General features: G+C 47.9%; 1 protein-coding gene across 2 annotated transcripts in view; it reads right to left on the bottom strand.

Moving 5' to 3' along the window:
* Nucleotides 1–14,419, bottom strand: part of LOC123758567 (uncharacterized) — a 104,960-nt gene that overhangs the window by 73,899 nt on the left and 16,642 nt on the right. For both annotated transcript variants that reach the window (XM_069334322.1, XM_069334321.1), the window contains exon 2: nt 7,738–7,808. In XM_069334322.1, the coding sequence (XP_069190423.1) occupies nt 7,738–7,743 (6 nt within the window). In that variant the 5' untranslated portion in view covers nt 7,744–7,808. The remainder of the gene's footprint in view (nt 1–7,737; nt 7,809–14,419) is intronic.

The following is a 14,419-nucleotide window of genomic DNA, read 5'->3' on the forward strand; positions in this document are numbered from 1 at the left end:
TATTCTCTACAAGGGACTCCAAAACTTTTACTAAAGCCGACTCCACGCCACGTGGTCCTAAGACGATTGACCGACTTAGGATTCTACAACCCGTATGACGTGACCTAGGCTTTAAGCAAAACCCTAGAGTCGCCTCCGCCGCCACCACCAGACCAGTAACACAGAGCAATGATCGAGGTCTGGATCGATCATGCTAATTAATCAACCTTGGGGCTTGATCCCCACTAGTAGTTTATAACCATGGAAACTTGAGTGTGGAATTAATTAGACGGGGATGATGAATTCCGATTCGATGTTAGAATCGGCGCCCAATTCAACTCTGCCTCGTGTGGACCACGTGACCAGGACAAGTTCACATACTGTACATATAACAAATACATGGAAATAATAAAAATGCAAAATATTAACTAATTAATTTATTAAAAGAAAAACTAAAACAAAATCTAAAGATGTTCACTCCCTGTCACTTTAACACTCCCTACTTGACCTGAACGGCAATGAGTTGACTATCCCTATAAATAACAATAGCAACTATACCTCTATGTTGACCAGCTTAAGATGTTGGGCTGGTCTTGGGGGGAGAGGTGAGATGGGTTGACCTCCCCCAGTTGATCTGGCATCCACACTGATCTCCCTCTCTCTGATCTTCCCCAGACTAGAGCATTGTATTGTTCCGCATCACTTACCAAGTTACTTAGCCAGGTTTAAGTTATAACAATTAACCTCTGTTGTACTTAATTGATCCAGACTGGTTGAATTATTTTACTGAAGTTAAATTACACAAGCATCTAACGGCAGAGCTGTTCCCGATCACCAAAATGGTTATTAAAACTTTGAGAAATAGTGGACATGTCAACTCTGATGACCTATGACCGCCGGTCACTCGCGCCTTACAACTTAGATCTAAATCGTGACGTCACTGATGGTGACTTAACTCAATAATTAGAATACTCTTGATATTGTACCCAGTACTATTATACAATACAATTTTAATACAAAATGAATAAAGGCTAATTTCTCTAAATAAGTGAATACTATAGAATGGTTCATTATACGAAGCTATGAACAAGGCGTCGATTATTTTCACCGCGAATTCCCTAGGGGTCAGGTCCCGGGTCACCACGCGGGCCCAGCTTCCCATTCTCTTTTGTCGATAAACCACTCTGGATAATTCTTACAACCAGCCTAGTTTGTTACAACCCCCCCGCACAAGCACTTAGTAAACCTTGTTAATTTGTTAAAAATCACGAGGTTTAGTATCCAAACCCACAATTCAACTCATGCCACAAACAAAAGCTAACCTAACTAATAAAATTTGACAATTAATAGTGTCCAACATCAACATGTTTAAATTCATAAATTTCTCAGCTGTCAACTGACAGCAATCCTCTAACATCAAGAAACATACATCCTATCCTTACTGACATAGCTAAATAACATGTCCCTACTCTACCATCAAAGACTAGCTATTAAACTCTCTTGGCTCTTCACTAGCCAAGTCCATGTGTCCTCTAGAGCCGGCCACACCGTGCTCAAACATAAACATTAAAGTTATATCTTCAGACTGAACTTTCAGTCGTCCGGGAGCGTACTACGGAACTATCAAGTTCACATCCGTGTACTACCCACTCCCCACTCAATGTCAACCTTGACATGCTAAGGAACACCCCTAACATTTATTACATGTATCTAAAAATATAAACAAAAAAAAATTCCTATACTATATCACAGGTTTCAGCTGACTGTACAGCCAAGTGTCCGCACTCACTGTAAGAGTGTCAATGTTTATATTGGTCCGCCTCTCCTGTGTTCAAACATTCTGCAAAAGTATCACAACATAATTTTCCATAACCGTTTGTTCAGGGCTGAGACAATTACACAGGGGCTTCGATGTTAATCAATGACCAATTTCTAGAGTAAGATTTTCATATATTATACCAGAATTATTTTAAATCTGTTTTTCAACATTTAAAAAGTATTGTGATTCTAACTCTGTTTTTCAACATTTAAACAAAAGTGTCCAGATATTCTTTACACAGATGTTCAGAGCCACTTTGTTGTTTGTATCAATTGTTCATATTGAGTAATCGAAAAAAAAAAATCGATGCTGCTGGATGCTGAATGTAGTCGCTGATGATGACGGTGTCGATCTTGCTTCTTCCCATGTGTAATTACCTAAGAGTAATTACCTAAGTGTAGTTACAGGATGAGAGCTACGCTCGTGGTGTCCCGTCTTCCCAGCACTCTTTGTCATATAACGCTTTGAAACTACTGACGGTCTTGGCCTCCACCACCTTCTCACTTAACTTGTTCCAACCGTCTACCACTCTATTTGCGAAGGTGAATTTTCTTATATTTCTTCGGCATCTGTGTTTAGCTAGTTTAAATCTATGACCTCTTGTTCTTGAAATTCCAGGTCTCAGGAAGTCTTCCCTGTCGATTTTATCAATTCCTGTTACTATTTTGTATGTAGTGATCATATCACCTCTTTTTCTTCTGTCTTCTAGTTTTGGCATATTTAATGCTTCTAACCTCTCCTCGTAGCTCTTGCCCTTCAGTTCTGGGAGCCACTTAGTAGCATGTCTTTGCACCTTTTCCAGTTTGTTGATGTGCTTCTTAAGATATGGGCACCACACAACAGCTGCATATTCTAGCTTTGGCCTAACAAAAGTCATGAACAATTTCTTTAGTATATCGCCATCCATGTATTTAAATGCAATTCTGAAGTTAGAAAGCATAGCATAGGCTCCTTGCACAATATTCTTTATGTGGTCCTCAGGTGATAGTTTTCTATCTAGAACCACTCCTAGATCTCTTTCTTTATCACAATTCTTTAAAGATTTCTCACATAATATATAGGTTGTGTGGGGTCTATGTTCTCCTATTCCACATTCCATAACATGACATTTATTAACATTAAATTCCATTTGCCAAGTGGTGCTCCATATACTTATTTTGTCCAGGTCTTCTTGAAGGGCATGACAGTCATCTAAATTTCTTATCCCTTCCTATTATCTTAGCATCATCAGCAAACATGTTCATATAATTCTGTATACCAACTGGTAGATCATTTATGTACACAATAAACATCACTGGTGCAAGAACTGAACCCTGTGGTACTCCACTTGTGACATTTCTCCATTCTGATACATTGCCTCTGATTACTGCCCTCATTTTTCTATCAGTCAGAAAATTTTTCATCCATGATAGAAGCTTACCTGTCACCCCTCCAATATTTTCCAGTTTCCAGAACAACCTCTTATGTGGAACTCTGTCAAAAGCCTTTTTTAGGTCCAGATAGATGCAGTCAACCCAACCATCTCTTTCCTGTAATATCTCTGTGGCTCGATCATAGAAACTGAGTAAATTCGATACACAGGATCTTCCAGATCGAAAACCATACTGTCTGTCTGATATTATATCATTTCTCTCTAGGTGTTCTACCCATTTAGTTTTGATTAGTTTTTCCAATACTTTCACTATTACACTTGTCAATGATACAGGTCTATAATTGAGGGGGTCTTCCCTGCTGCCACTTTTGTAGATTGGAACTATGTTAGCCTGTTTCCACCCGTCTGCTACGATTCCTGTACACAGGGATGCCTGAAAGATCAGGTGAAGTGGAATGCTGAGCTCAGATGCACATTCTCTCAGAACCCATGGTGAAACGCCATCTGGGCCAGCTGCTTTGTTCTTACCGAGCTCCTTGAGCATTTTTTCCACTTCGTCTCTAGACACCTCTATGTGCTCTATGTTGTTCTCTGGAATTCTTATTGTATCTGGTTCCCTAAAGATTTCATTTTGTACAAACACACTTTGGAACTTTTCTTTTAGTGTTTCACACATTTCCTTTTCATCTTCCGTGAATCTATTTCCCATTTTCAACCTCTGAATATTATCCTTTACCTGCAATTTGTTGTTTATGAATTTATAGAATAGACCTGGTTCTGTTTTACATTTGTCCGCAATCCCTTTTTCAAAATTTCTTTCTGCCTCTCTCCTCACTGCCGTGTAGTTGTTTCTCGCATCTTTGTATCGCTGGTATGTTTGGGGGTTCGGCCTCTTCCTGTATTGATTCCATTTTTGTGTCTTTCGGTCTCTAGCCCTCTCGCAATTTCTATTGAACCAATCCTGTTTCCTAGTTCTGCATCTCTGTTTTGGTATAAATTTTTTTGTGCCTTTATCATATATTTCACAAAACTTGCCATACATCTCATTCACTTCCTTCCCTAGCATCAAGTCTGTCCAATTATACTCACTAAAAAAATTTCTAAGGTCACCATAATGTCCTCTCCTGAAGTCTGGTTTTTCAACTGCTTCAACCTCCTTATTTTCTTCCAGCTTATAACGCATTGCATACTTTATTCCCAAAAAGACATGGTCACTTTTACCCAAGGGAGGAAGGTACTGAATGTCAAATATCTCTTCCTCCTTCCTGGTAAATATCAAATCTAGCATGGAGGGAACGTCCCCTTCCCTCATCCTCATAGCTTGTTTAACATGTTGATACAAGAATGTTTCCAGGATGAGGTCTACAAATTTACAGGTCCAAAAATCTTCTGTTTTAGCTTCATATGCTTCCCAGTCTATGGATTTCAAGTTGAAGTCACCGACTATCAACAGTCGTGATCTATCGTTATCCGCTCTCGCTATAATCTCTCTCATTATTGTTATAAGACCTTCACGTTTACTATCTAGCTCCTCCTTTGACCATGTGCTGCTTGGCGGTGGACTATATGCATTTATCATCATTAGTTTATCATCCTCATAGCAGATCTCTAGTGCTATTATGTCAACTTCTTGTGGATTGGCAGTCATTATTTCCTTCACCTTTAGGTGTTCTTTTACCAGCACAGCAACGCCACCGCCTTTCCTAATTTTTCTGTCCCGTCTCCAAATTGAGTAGCCCCTTGGGAATATGACCTCATTTAAAATTACATCTTCAAGTTTTGTCTCCGTGAGTGCAACAATGTCTGGTGTCTGCAGCTGTATTACATCACTTAACTCCAGTATCTTCGATCTCACTCCATCTATGTTGGTGTATGCAATCTTCAGGAACTTGTTCCCCCTCTCCTTATTCTTCACTCCCCCTCTCTCTATTGATTTTGTTGGTTTGCCTTTATGTACCACTTTACTGGTTTGCCTACCCCTATCACTTTGTAGAAAAAAGAATTTATTTCTTCTTCATTCCTGCTCTCATTTAAATGTTTTGCCTCGGCGAGGTTCAGTTTCAGCTTCTCTCTATCTTCTTTTGAAAGATCTCGTCTTAACGACCACCCTTTCCCATCCTCATCCCTTTGCAATTTTCTAGCATTCCTTAGTACTTCTTCCATCTGTTTGGCACCGTTTAGGGTGATCCTCAAAGGTCGATCTTTCCCTTTTACGTACCTGCCTATTCTCCTGTAGTCGCACACATTCTCTCTGTTTGTAAGACCTTCCACGAGGCCAACAATTTTACCTTCTACTTTAGCTTCTTCTACAGCTCTTTCTGACCTAGATGTTATCGCCTTTTCTTTGCAGCCAAAAATGATCAGGGACTTACTCCAATCAACTGTGTTTTGCACCAACTTCGGGTTAGATGCCAATTCTTTCCTCACTTCTAGCCTAATGTTTGTTTTATCTTGGTTGCTGCAGTGTTTGACTTCCTTTACTGCTTCTTCTATTTTTTCCTTCTCCTTGGCCACTTGTGCATAAGTGAGTTGCATATCTTTCTTGCACTGTTCTATTCCCTGTGTAACTTCCTCCATCTGTGCTGACAAAAGCTGTTTCTCCTGTTGAATTTCCTTGCCTAACCTATTGTAGTCATTTATGTTTAAATTTACTTTAACTTCTTCCAAAGCTATTTTTAAGAGTTTATTTTCTTCTTCCATGGCTTTGCAATTTGTTTCCAATTGATTCTTATCCTTGTGCAAGTCTTTCACTAAACCCTCAAGACATAAAACTTTGCTATTCAAATGGTCATTACTTTCTTTCAATTTACTAATTATTTCTACATGAGAGTTCACTATAGTATCTAAATTTACCAACTTGTTATGTAGACTACTAATATCAATGCTTTCTTCATTGAAACCCTCAAAATCAAGCTCTGTTTTGTTTTTCCCCTTGCCAGTGGCCATCTTGAATGTTCTTCTCTGCACTGTAAACACTAGGGCAACTTTTTCTCATCCGATTTTTCACTTCCCTTAGCACTTTCCTGTTATCTCACCTATTTTTCAAGAGCACTATACCTTTATGTTCTCTGGGACACCACTCACTACCATCAACCTGTACTACAATACTTAGGATTGTTGAAATATGCTGGAGCTCCTCTGCTGCAAGTGTTGACCCTAGGGGTGTCACCTTTTATCCTTTACATTACTTTATTATCCTATTACACCTTTATTATGTGTAGACCTCCCTCCATGCCTACCACCCAGCCTCTTCCTGCCTGCCTGCCTGCCTGCCTCTGCTTGCCTGCCTCTGCCTGCCTGCCTCTTGCCTGCCTGCCTCTTGCCTGCCTGCCTCCCTCCCAAGCTCTGCCTGCCTGCCTCCCAAGCTCTGCCTACCTGCCTCCCTCCCAAGCTCTGCCTGCCTGCCTCCCAAGCTCTGCCTACCTGCCTCCCTCCCAAGCTCTGCCTGCCTGCCTCCCAAGCTCTGCCTACCTGCCTCCCTCCCAAGCTCTGTATGCCTGCCTCCCAAGCTCTGCCTACCTGCCTCCCTCCCAAGCTCTGCCTGCCTGCCTCCCAAGCTCTGCCTACCTGCCTCCCTCCCAAGCTCTGCCTGCCTGCCTCCCTCCCTCCTTGCCTGTCCCTCCCTGCCTACCACTCAGCATCTGCCTTCCTCCTTGCCTCTCCCTCCCTGCCTACCTCCCAGCCTCTCCATGCCTGCCTACATTTCAGCCTCTCCATCCCTGCCTGCCTGCCCATCCACCCACCAGTCAGCCATCACTGACACAATGAGTGCATTTGGAGCCGACATGGTGCATGGATGTTCTTTGATTGTGCCGATATGTCCAACAAAGTAACGGAATGAATACTCCAGCCTCATGACAAATCAAAACAATGTGTCGTGAATCTGTGACGTCACAGGGTAGAATGCACTAGAGTGGTGGACCCAGTGGCTGTCTGTATAAAATATATCTTACCTGAACGTTGCTTGAAAAATTACCGACACTTAACTTCGGAAATACCAGAGCTCCGGAAATAACGACCAGGGTACAGCCCCATATAGGCCGTTAAATCGAGTGGATACTGTATAAGGTAGCAATGGGTGAGAACCTTGACACCTTCCCAATCATGTCTAAGACTGTACCTCTCAACCAGTTTAAGATAAACACTCAAAACTACCTAATAAACTCCATGTAACATACCTTACCCCTAAATGTCAACCCATGTCTTATTATTGTAGTCATTGCTTTTTGTTGACCAACTTCTATAATTGCTTTTCTCTGCCTTGTTCCCCCCTCCCCTTTTTTTATTTTTTTTTTTTTCAATGCAATTTATACTTTAAGCTCAATTACTATTAAGTTTTAGTCTAAGTGTTTTTTCCCCACCTCACCTTGCCCGAAACGCTATGCGTACTAGTGGCTTTAAGTATTGTATGTACTATCTCTATCTATAAATCCTTCATTATGTATGTAACTCAATGGATGTACTTTTACCTGAATAAAGAATCTGAATCTGATGGTGAGTGTATTATTGACATCAACTTGATAGCCCACACATACTAATAGTACAACAAGAATAAAATTGTCTTTACCATCATTAATGGGTAGAAGTTGTGTTTGCTATCGTCCTTGGTAGCCGAGCAGAGACTGGAGGCAGTATTACCTATTAGGGGAAAAATAAAACAAATTTAAGGTTTCTATGACTAAATTTTTCCCAACAAAACATAGTAAATGTTTAGAAGATTAAATAAAAAACCAGCGTTGAATGTAACGAAACGCCATTTTCTGGGTGAGTCCTGGAGGCCCCCCGGAGCTTTCCCAGGCTGATATGCTAATGTCAGACTTTGGCATCAGTCATGTGTATGGAGTCCTTAGGCCTACCGGGGACCACGGCCAGAACCGAGCCCCACTCAGAGAGGCAAGGGGAGCAATGGCCTATAGAAACCCCCGTATGGTTGAAAGCATTCTATGTCTGCCATTGACCGGAACAGGCACCCAGAAAGGTAAGCGTCTCAAAACAAGCCCCAATTCTGATGAAAATTGCTACCAAAACCCGAACTAGTGGATAGAACTCCCCAACAGAAAACAAGCAAACTAGTGTGACGTCACACGTCGCCGCACCACTGTCTGCGCAGCTCCCCCTCCCCGGGAGGGGGAAGGGGGAGCCCCAGACCCCCCACGCCGACTACCCACACCTTAGTTCTTGAGGCTGGATATCAAAAACACGAAAAAAAATGCCGACCGGAGGGAGGGAGGGATGCCGGGGAGCCTCCGGGACTCACCCAGAAAATGACGTTTCATTACATTCAACGCTGGTTTTCTGGGGGGAGCCCCATCGGCTCCCCGGAGCTAACTACCCACAGACAGAAAAAGAGGGACTTACCCGGGAGGCGGTCGTCGCTCACCCCTCAATTCGAAGTCGAGACAACTGGTTGCAACCGCTAACCCAAAGCAACACAGGCCCGACGGGGCCCAGGGACATTCACGAGCTAACGAGCAGACAGGACCCTCTTCGACTGCCAAAAACCCCACGCCCAAATATCAGACCAAGACATATTCCCAAAGACGGCAGCAAGAGCCGCAAACTTACGGACGTCATGGGCACGGGGATAGATCGCAGGCTGGCTGAACTTGATAACCCTGCGGACGACCTGGGAAACTCGAACCCGCGAACAGGGAAGAAAGGAAACCAGATCAACCCAAAGCGCGTCCCCGGACACAGAAGCTGTGGCACGCAAATAACGGCAAAGTGCCGCAACCGGACACAAAACATGATGCGCCCCCGGCTGGACCAACCAAGCATCAACCACCCACGGACCCCTTCGGAATGCAGCAGTCTCATTCTTCACCAGAAAAGGAGACGCCTGCAAGCGAACAAAACAATCTCCAGCAGAAACCCCTGCGCCGGAGGAGAGCATGAAGCTCCAATACCCGACCCCCAGAGGCTAATGCCAACAAGAAAAAGAGCCTTGGAGAAACAATCCCGGACCGAAGGGGCCACAACGAAACGAGGAGACAAAAGGTAAGTGAGCACTCTGTCCAAAGACCAGGAAGGCAAGCGGTGCATGAACAGACTGGAGGTGAAACAAGGCACGAGACAGCTTGCGAGACGGCGCAGACATAACATCGATACCCAAGGCAAGCTGAAGCGGCTCTGCCAGTGCCGCACGATATGAGGCGACAGTGTTAGGCATAAGATGACAGTCCTGAAACAACTAAGAGAGAAAGGACAAGACCACCCTAACAGACAACGAACTAACACGACGAAGACGCAAAAAGAAACAGAAGGACCGCCAGGAAACTTTATACTGCTGCCGAGAAGAAGCCCTCAGGTGGGACACCAACAAAGAGGCCTCCTGATCACCATAGAGATGATGATAGACTTGAGTCAAAAAACCCATACGCGAAGACTCGAGGAGAAGATCGAACCAGCCACGTGACGTACCGGCCCGATCTGCTGAAAGAGGCGAAGTTGCGGAAAAACCCTCGGGTTCGGACACCGAGCAAGCAGCGCCTGAAACCAAGGCTGGGCCGACCACCAAGGGGTCAGAAGGACAACTCTCCCCTGATAAGTCTCCAAGCGAGTCAGGACCTGGAGTAACAGCCAAACTGGGAAAAAGAGGTACAGGAACCCCACCTCGACCAGTCTAGCCGAAAGGCATTGACCCCGAAGGCATTGACCCCAACGGCCTTCCGACCCCTTCCGCGATTGGGGAAGGGCGCCACATACATGGGAAAACGCCGCGACCACGCCGACGCGAAGAGGTCCACCTCGGGGCGCCCGAATGTCTGGCAAAGCCAACGAAAGGAAACGTCGTCAAACGTCCACTCCGTGGAGAGGGGAACGAAGCGAGACAGGCCGTCGGCCAATACGTTGGACACACCCCGTACGTGAACCGCCAGGAGAGCCAAACCCCGAGAACTCAACAGACGAGTCACCCGAAGCGACCAACCCCAAAGAGACAAGGACCGCATCAAACCCCCGTGGTTCAGGCAATGAACCACCAGAGAGCAGTCCATATGGAGCTGAATCGTCGATCCGCGGGCGACCCGAATCCTCCGAAGAGTAAACCACACTGCCACGAACTCCCGCACTATGCTGTGAGCTCGATGGAAGGACGGATCCCAACGCCCCTGGCCGGCCGGGCCTGGTGAACACCGGTCACAAAGCCCCAGCCGAGAGACGACGCATCCGTGTACACATCGAGTGAGGGCTCGGGCAGGCGCCATGGCACTGAACCCCGAAAAACCCAAAGAGGAAGCCGGTGACGCAGCAACCGATGCAAGGCCCCCAGGGGTCGAACCCAGTGATCGCGAGAGAGGCGGAAGGGGTGACCCTGAAGGAACCAGAACAGCCGACGGAACCAAACCAGACCCGGCGGGTAGACTACCATCATGAAGTTCAGGCTCCCGCACAGCCCCTCGAGCAACCGTCGGGTGACCCGAGGGCCCACCAGAAACAGACGAAGGTGGGACTGCAGCCGCAGGAGAGATTCCGGAGGGAGAGACAAGGAGGTGGTCCGAGAGTCCCAAACAAGACCCAGCCAAGTCTGAACCTGACAGGGGAACAGATGGGACTTCCTCCAGTTCACCAAGAACTCAAACCCGGCAAGCTGGGATAGAACCAAATCCCTGGCTAGCAAGCAAGCTGACCGGCTGGGAGCCCAAACCAGCCAGTTCTCGAGGTAGGCCAACACCCGAACACTTAGGAGACGCAAACGGGCTACCACGACCCGTGTAAGGCGCGTGAACACGTGAGGTGCCAGGTTCAACCCGAATGGGAGACAACGAAAGTGGTAACTCAGACGCCCCACAACAAAACCGAGCCAGTCCCTGAACCGCAGATGAATCGGGACATGCCAATAAGCATTCCCGAGGTCCAAGAACACCATCCAAGTGCCCGGCTCCAGGAGGAGCCAAACCTGAGACAGCGTAGTCATTCAAAAGGAGGCGCAATGAACCCAGGGGTTCAGACGGGACAAGTCCAGAATGAACCACAGGTCCGCGCAGTCCCATTTCGGGACCAGAAACAGATGGGAAACACATCTGAGGGATGACGTCGTTTCGACGACACCCAAGTGAACCCACTCCAAGATGACCTGACAGAGCGCAGGTGAAGAAACCTGCCCTGCCAGCCCTGACCCCCCAAGGGGGAGGGCCACCCAACGGCCACTGCAGGCCGACAGACACGACCCAAAATGCCCACGAATCTTGGGACCCGGCGTGGGCGAACAGCACAAGCTGCCACCCCCATCACTCCGTCAATGGGGCAAACCGCGAAAGGGCCGGCGCCCCTTACGAGACCCAGAACCCCGCACAGAGCGAACACCGCACCGACCAGACGAGGGCGGGTCTGAAGCAGGAGCTGAGCCCGAACCTGACACCAGTGGCCTACCACAACGAGAGGAACCCCGAGCCCTGGCACGACCCTTCCGGGAAGACCCACCCCAGGACCCCCGGAAAACCAACAAGTCCGACATCGGACAACAAGCCGACGACGCAGCCTGAATAAACTGCGCCATGGCCAACTCCTCAAACAGAAGAGGACAAAAAGGTGAAGACCGCCTAAGAACCAGAGCCCAAGCAGATTCCACGGAGGAACCCACTACCACCTGCCGACACGCGAAACGGGAAGCATAAAACAGGGAAACCGTATCCCGCAAAATTAGCGTTTAAAGCTTCAACAAGGCAGCGGACGAACCCGCTGCCGAGGACAAGGTGCCAGACCACGGGACGGACCCAAGCGTCCTCACATCCTCCACGAGCCAATCCGAGGACAGCTCCAGGAGGAAAAAGAACTATAAGGCCAAAGCCAAAAGGCCCCAGGCGCGCAAGTCCTCCGCTATGAGCGCCGCCAAAAGGGCGGGAACCTGCACATGAAGCTGAATAACGCCCACATCGCGGGAAAGGGCAGGGGCAAACAAGCACTCATTCAGGTACTCAAGATCGCCTCCCTGGAAAACCTGAAGTACCGTGGAAGCTTCCCGCCACTCCAGCGTGCGGGAACGACAGAAGGAATGCCAGGAATCCAGAACAAACAAGGGGGAAGTCCGCTAGCCAGGAAGACTCCAGAACCTCGTAACAGAGCCAGAAAGGGTACGAAGTCCCAAACCTGAACTCGGACGGATCCATTTCCGAGGCATAATCCGGGTCACGCAGGAGCTAAGCTGCAAGGGCCACTCGCACCACACCAGGTTGGATGTGATAAGCCGAAAACCTCCGGAAAGACGGAACTGACATACCCGGGGAAACACGGAACCGAACCCGGGGAGGGGCCGACACCAAATCCAACTTGTACACAGAGGGGGAAAAGAAAGCCCCACACCTTGTAACAATAAGCCCCGCTCAGAGGGAAGAAAAACCCAGGCGGGGTCCAGCAGGGCCCAAGGCCCCCAAGTCAGCCCCTCCCCAGCCTCGAGGTCCTTCACCACAGGATCCGGGGCCGAGTCCTCTTCCCAAGCCCCGACCCCACAAGACAAGGACGGAGCAGCCGTAAAAGCCGGAAGAAAGGGGGCCCACTGGTCAGACCCAGAAGCTTTGGCCGGGAGACAAGACTCGAATGCCTCTGTTGCCCCCCCCCCTCCCCCCCCGGAAGGGGCACCCCACGAAGCTGAACGAGTCTCGAGATCAAGTAACCCCTGCTCCGACTCCAAAACCTTCAGACGTTTCGGGGCCGGAAGCAGGGGAGAGGGGGACCAGAACGAACAGAAGGGGAAGGACGAGGAGATGCGGACTGAACCAGAATATAAGCAACCCTCACCCCCAAGTCCGGGTCTCGAAAATCAAAGCGGGGCAGCCCCGGGCATCCGGGTGAGCAATCAATCGAGCACGTTGCAACAGACGAAACCTAGCTTGCAATGCACGCGCCGCCTGTACCCAAATAGAATCATCAGAGGATTGGGTAAATTGAGTCACAAGCAAGTAGTAACACTCACAGGACTCAGGGTCGAAAGTATCACCGACCCAACAGGCAGCATGGCAGAGGCCAAAACAATGAGGGTCACCCTGAGACAAGGGGACCAAGCAACCATCAAACTCGCACACAGCGAGAGGGACTCCAGGGTCACATCCAATGGACCCACGTGCCCCTAGGGGATTCCCAGGGTCCCGAGCGTTTACTTTAAGAGGACTCGCGCTCAGGTAGTCCCAGGCAGAGCGCTGCTAACCGGCACCCAAAACTACTAAGCGAACTTCTATAGCTGTACCCCAGGGACATGTACACTCACGGGGACCTAGCAGGGGGCGCCACCGAGGAGAACCGTGGAAGGGCAAACACCAGTGGAATAATAGGGCAGAACCCCCCACCAGGCAAAAACAAAAAGAAAAACAAAACCCTGCAAGAGGAGAGCGAACCCCAAGGAACAGAGCCGGCCGCTATGTCGGGAATACAAAGCTGTGCAGCATCCTGCGCCCCCTACCAGTGCAAACTGCCTCTTACCTGCAGGTAACACGACAGCGGCGCGGTGACGTGTGACGTCACACTAGTTTACTTGTTTTCTGTTGGGGAGTTCTATCCACTAGTTCGGCTTTTGGTAGCAATTTTAACCAGAATAGGGGTTTGTTTTGAGGCGCTTACCTTTCTGGGTGCCTGTTCCGGTCGATGGCCAGACATAGAATGCTTCCAACCACACGGGGGTTTCTATAGGCCATTGCTTCCCTTGCCTCTCTGAGGGGGCCTGGTTCTGGCCGTGGTCCCCGGTAGGCCTAAGAACTCCATACACATGACTGATGCCAAAGTTTGACATTAGCATATCAGCCTGGGAAAGCTCCGGGGAGCCGACGGGTCTTCCCCCCAGAAAATTAGGTATTTTGCTTTTACCAGACATTAGAAGGGTGAGCACATTTAAAGAGAGTGGGCATGAGTAAGGAGGGTGGGCACGAGTAAGGATGGCGGGAAGGAGTAAGGAGGGTGGGCAGGAGTAAGGAGGGGTGGGCAGGAGTAAGGAGGGGTGGGCAGGAGTAAGGAGGGGTGGGCAGGAGTAAGGAGGGTGGGCAGGAAAGGGGAAGGGGGGTACGGGCGGGTTCTCGGCTGCCTCCCCTCCCTCTCTAACAGCCTACTGTACCCAAGATTAACCATGTAATGTATCAATTATACAATGTATGTATGTGGTGTAACTATATAACCTGAGCTTGTAAAAGCACCTTCATCACCTTCAGTGATTAAGTGCTTAATTGCACACTAGTTTCTCTATCAGCTATCTCACCCTGTCAGAGAAAAAAGAGACAAATGTATGTGAATGCATGTGTGTGTATATATGTATGTATATATGTATA

Source organism: Procambarus clarkii, chromosome 31 (genome assembly GCF_040958095.1).
Source record: "Procambarus clarkii isolate CNS0578487 chromosome 31, FALCON_Pclarkii_2.0, whole genome shotgun sequence".
NCBI lineage: Eukaryota > Metazoa > Arthropoda > Malacostraca > Decapoda > Cambaridae > Procambarus > Procambarus clarkii.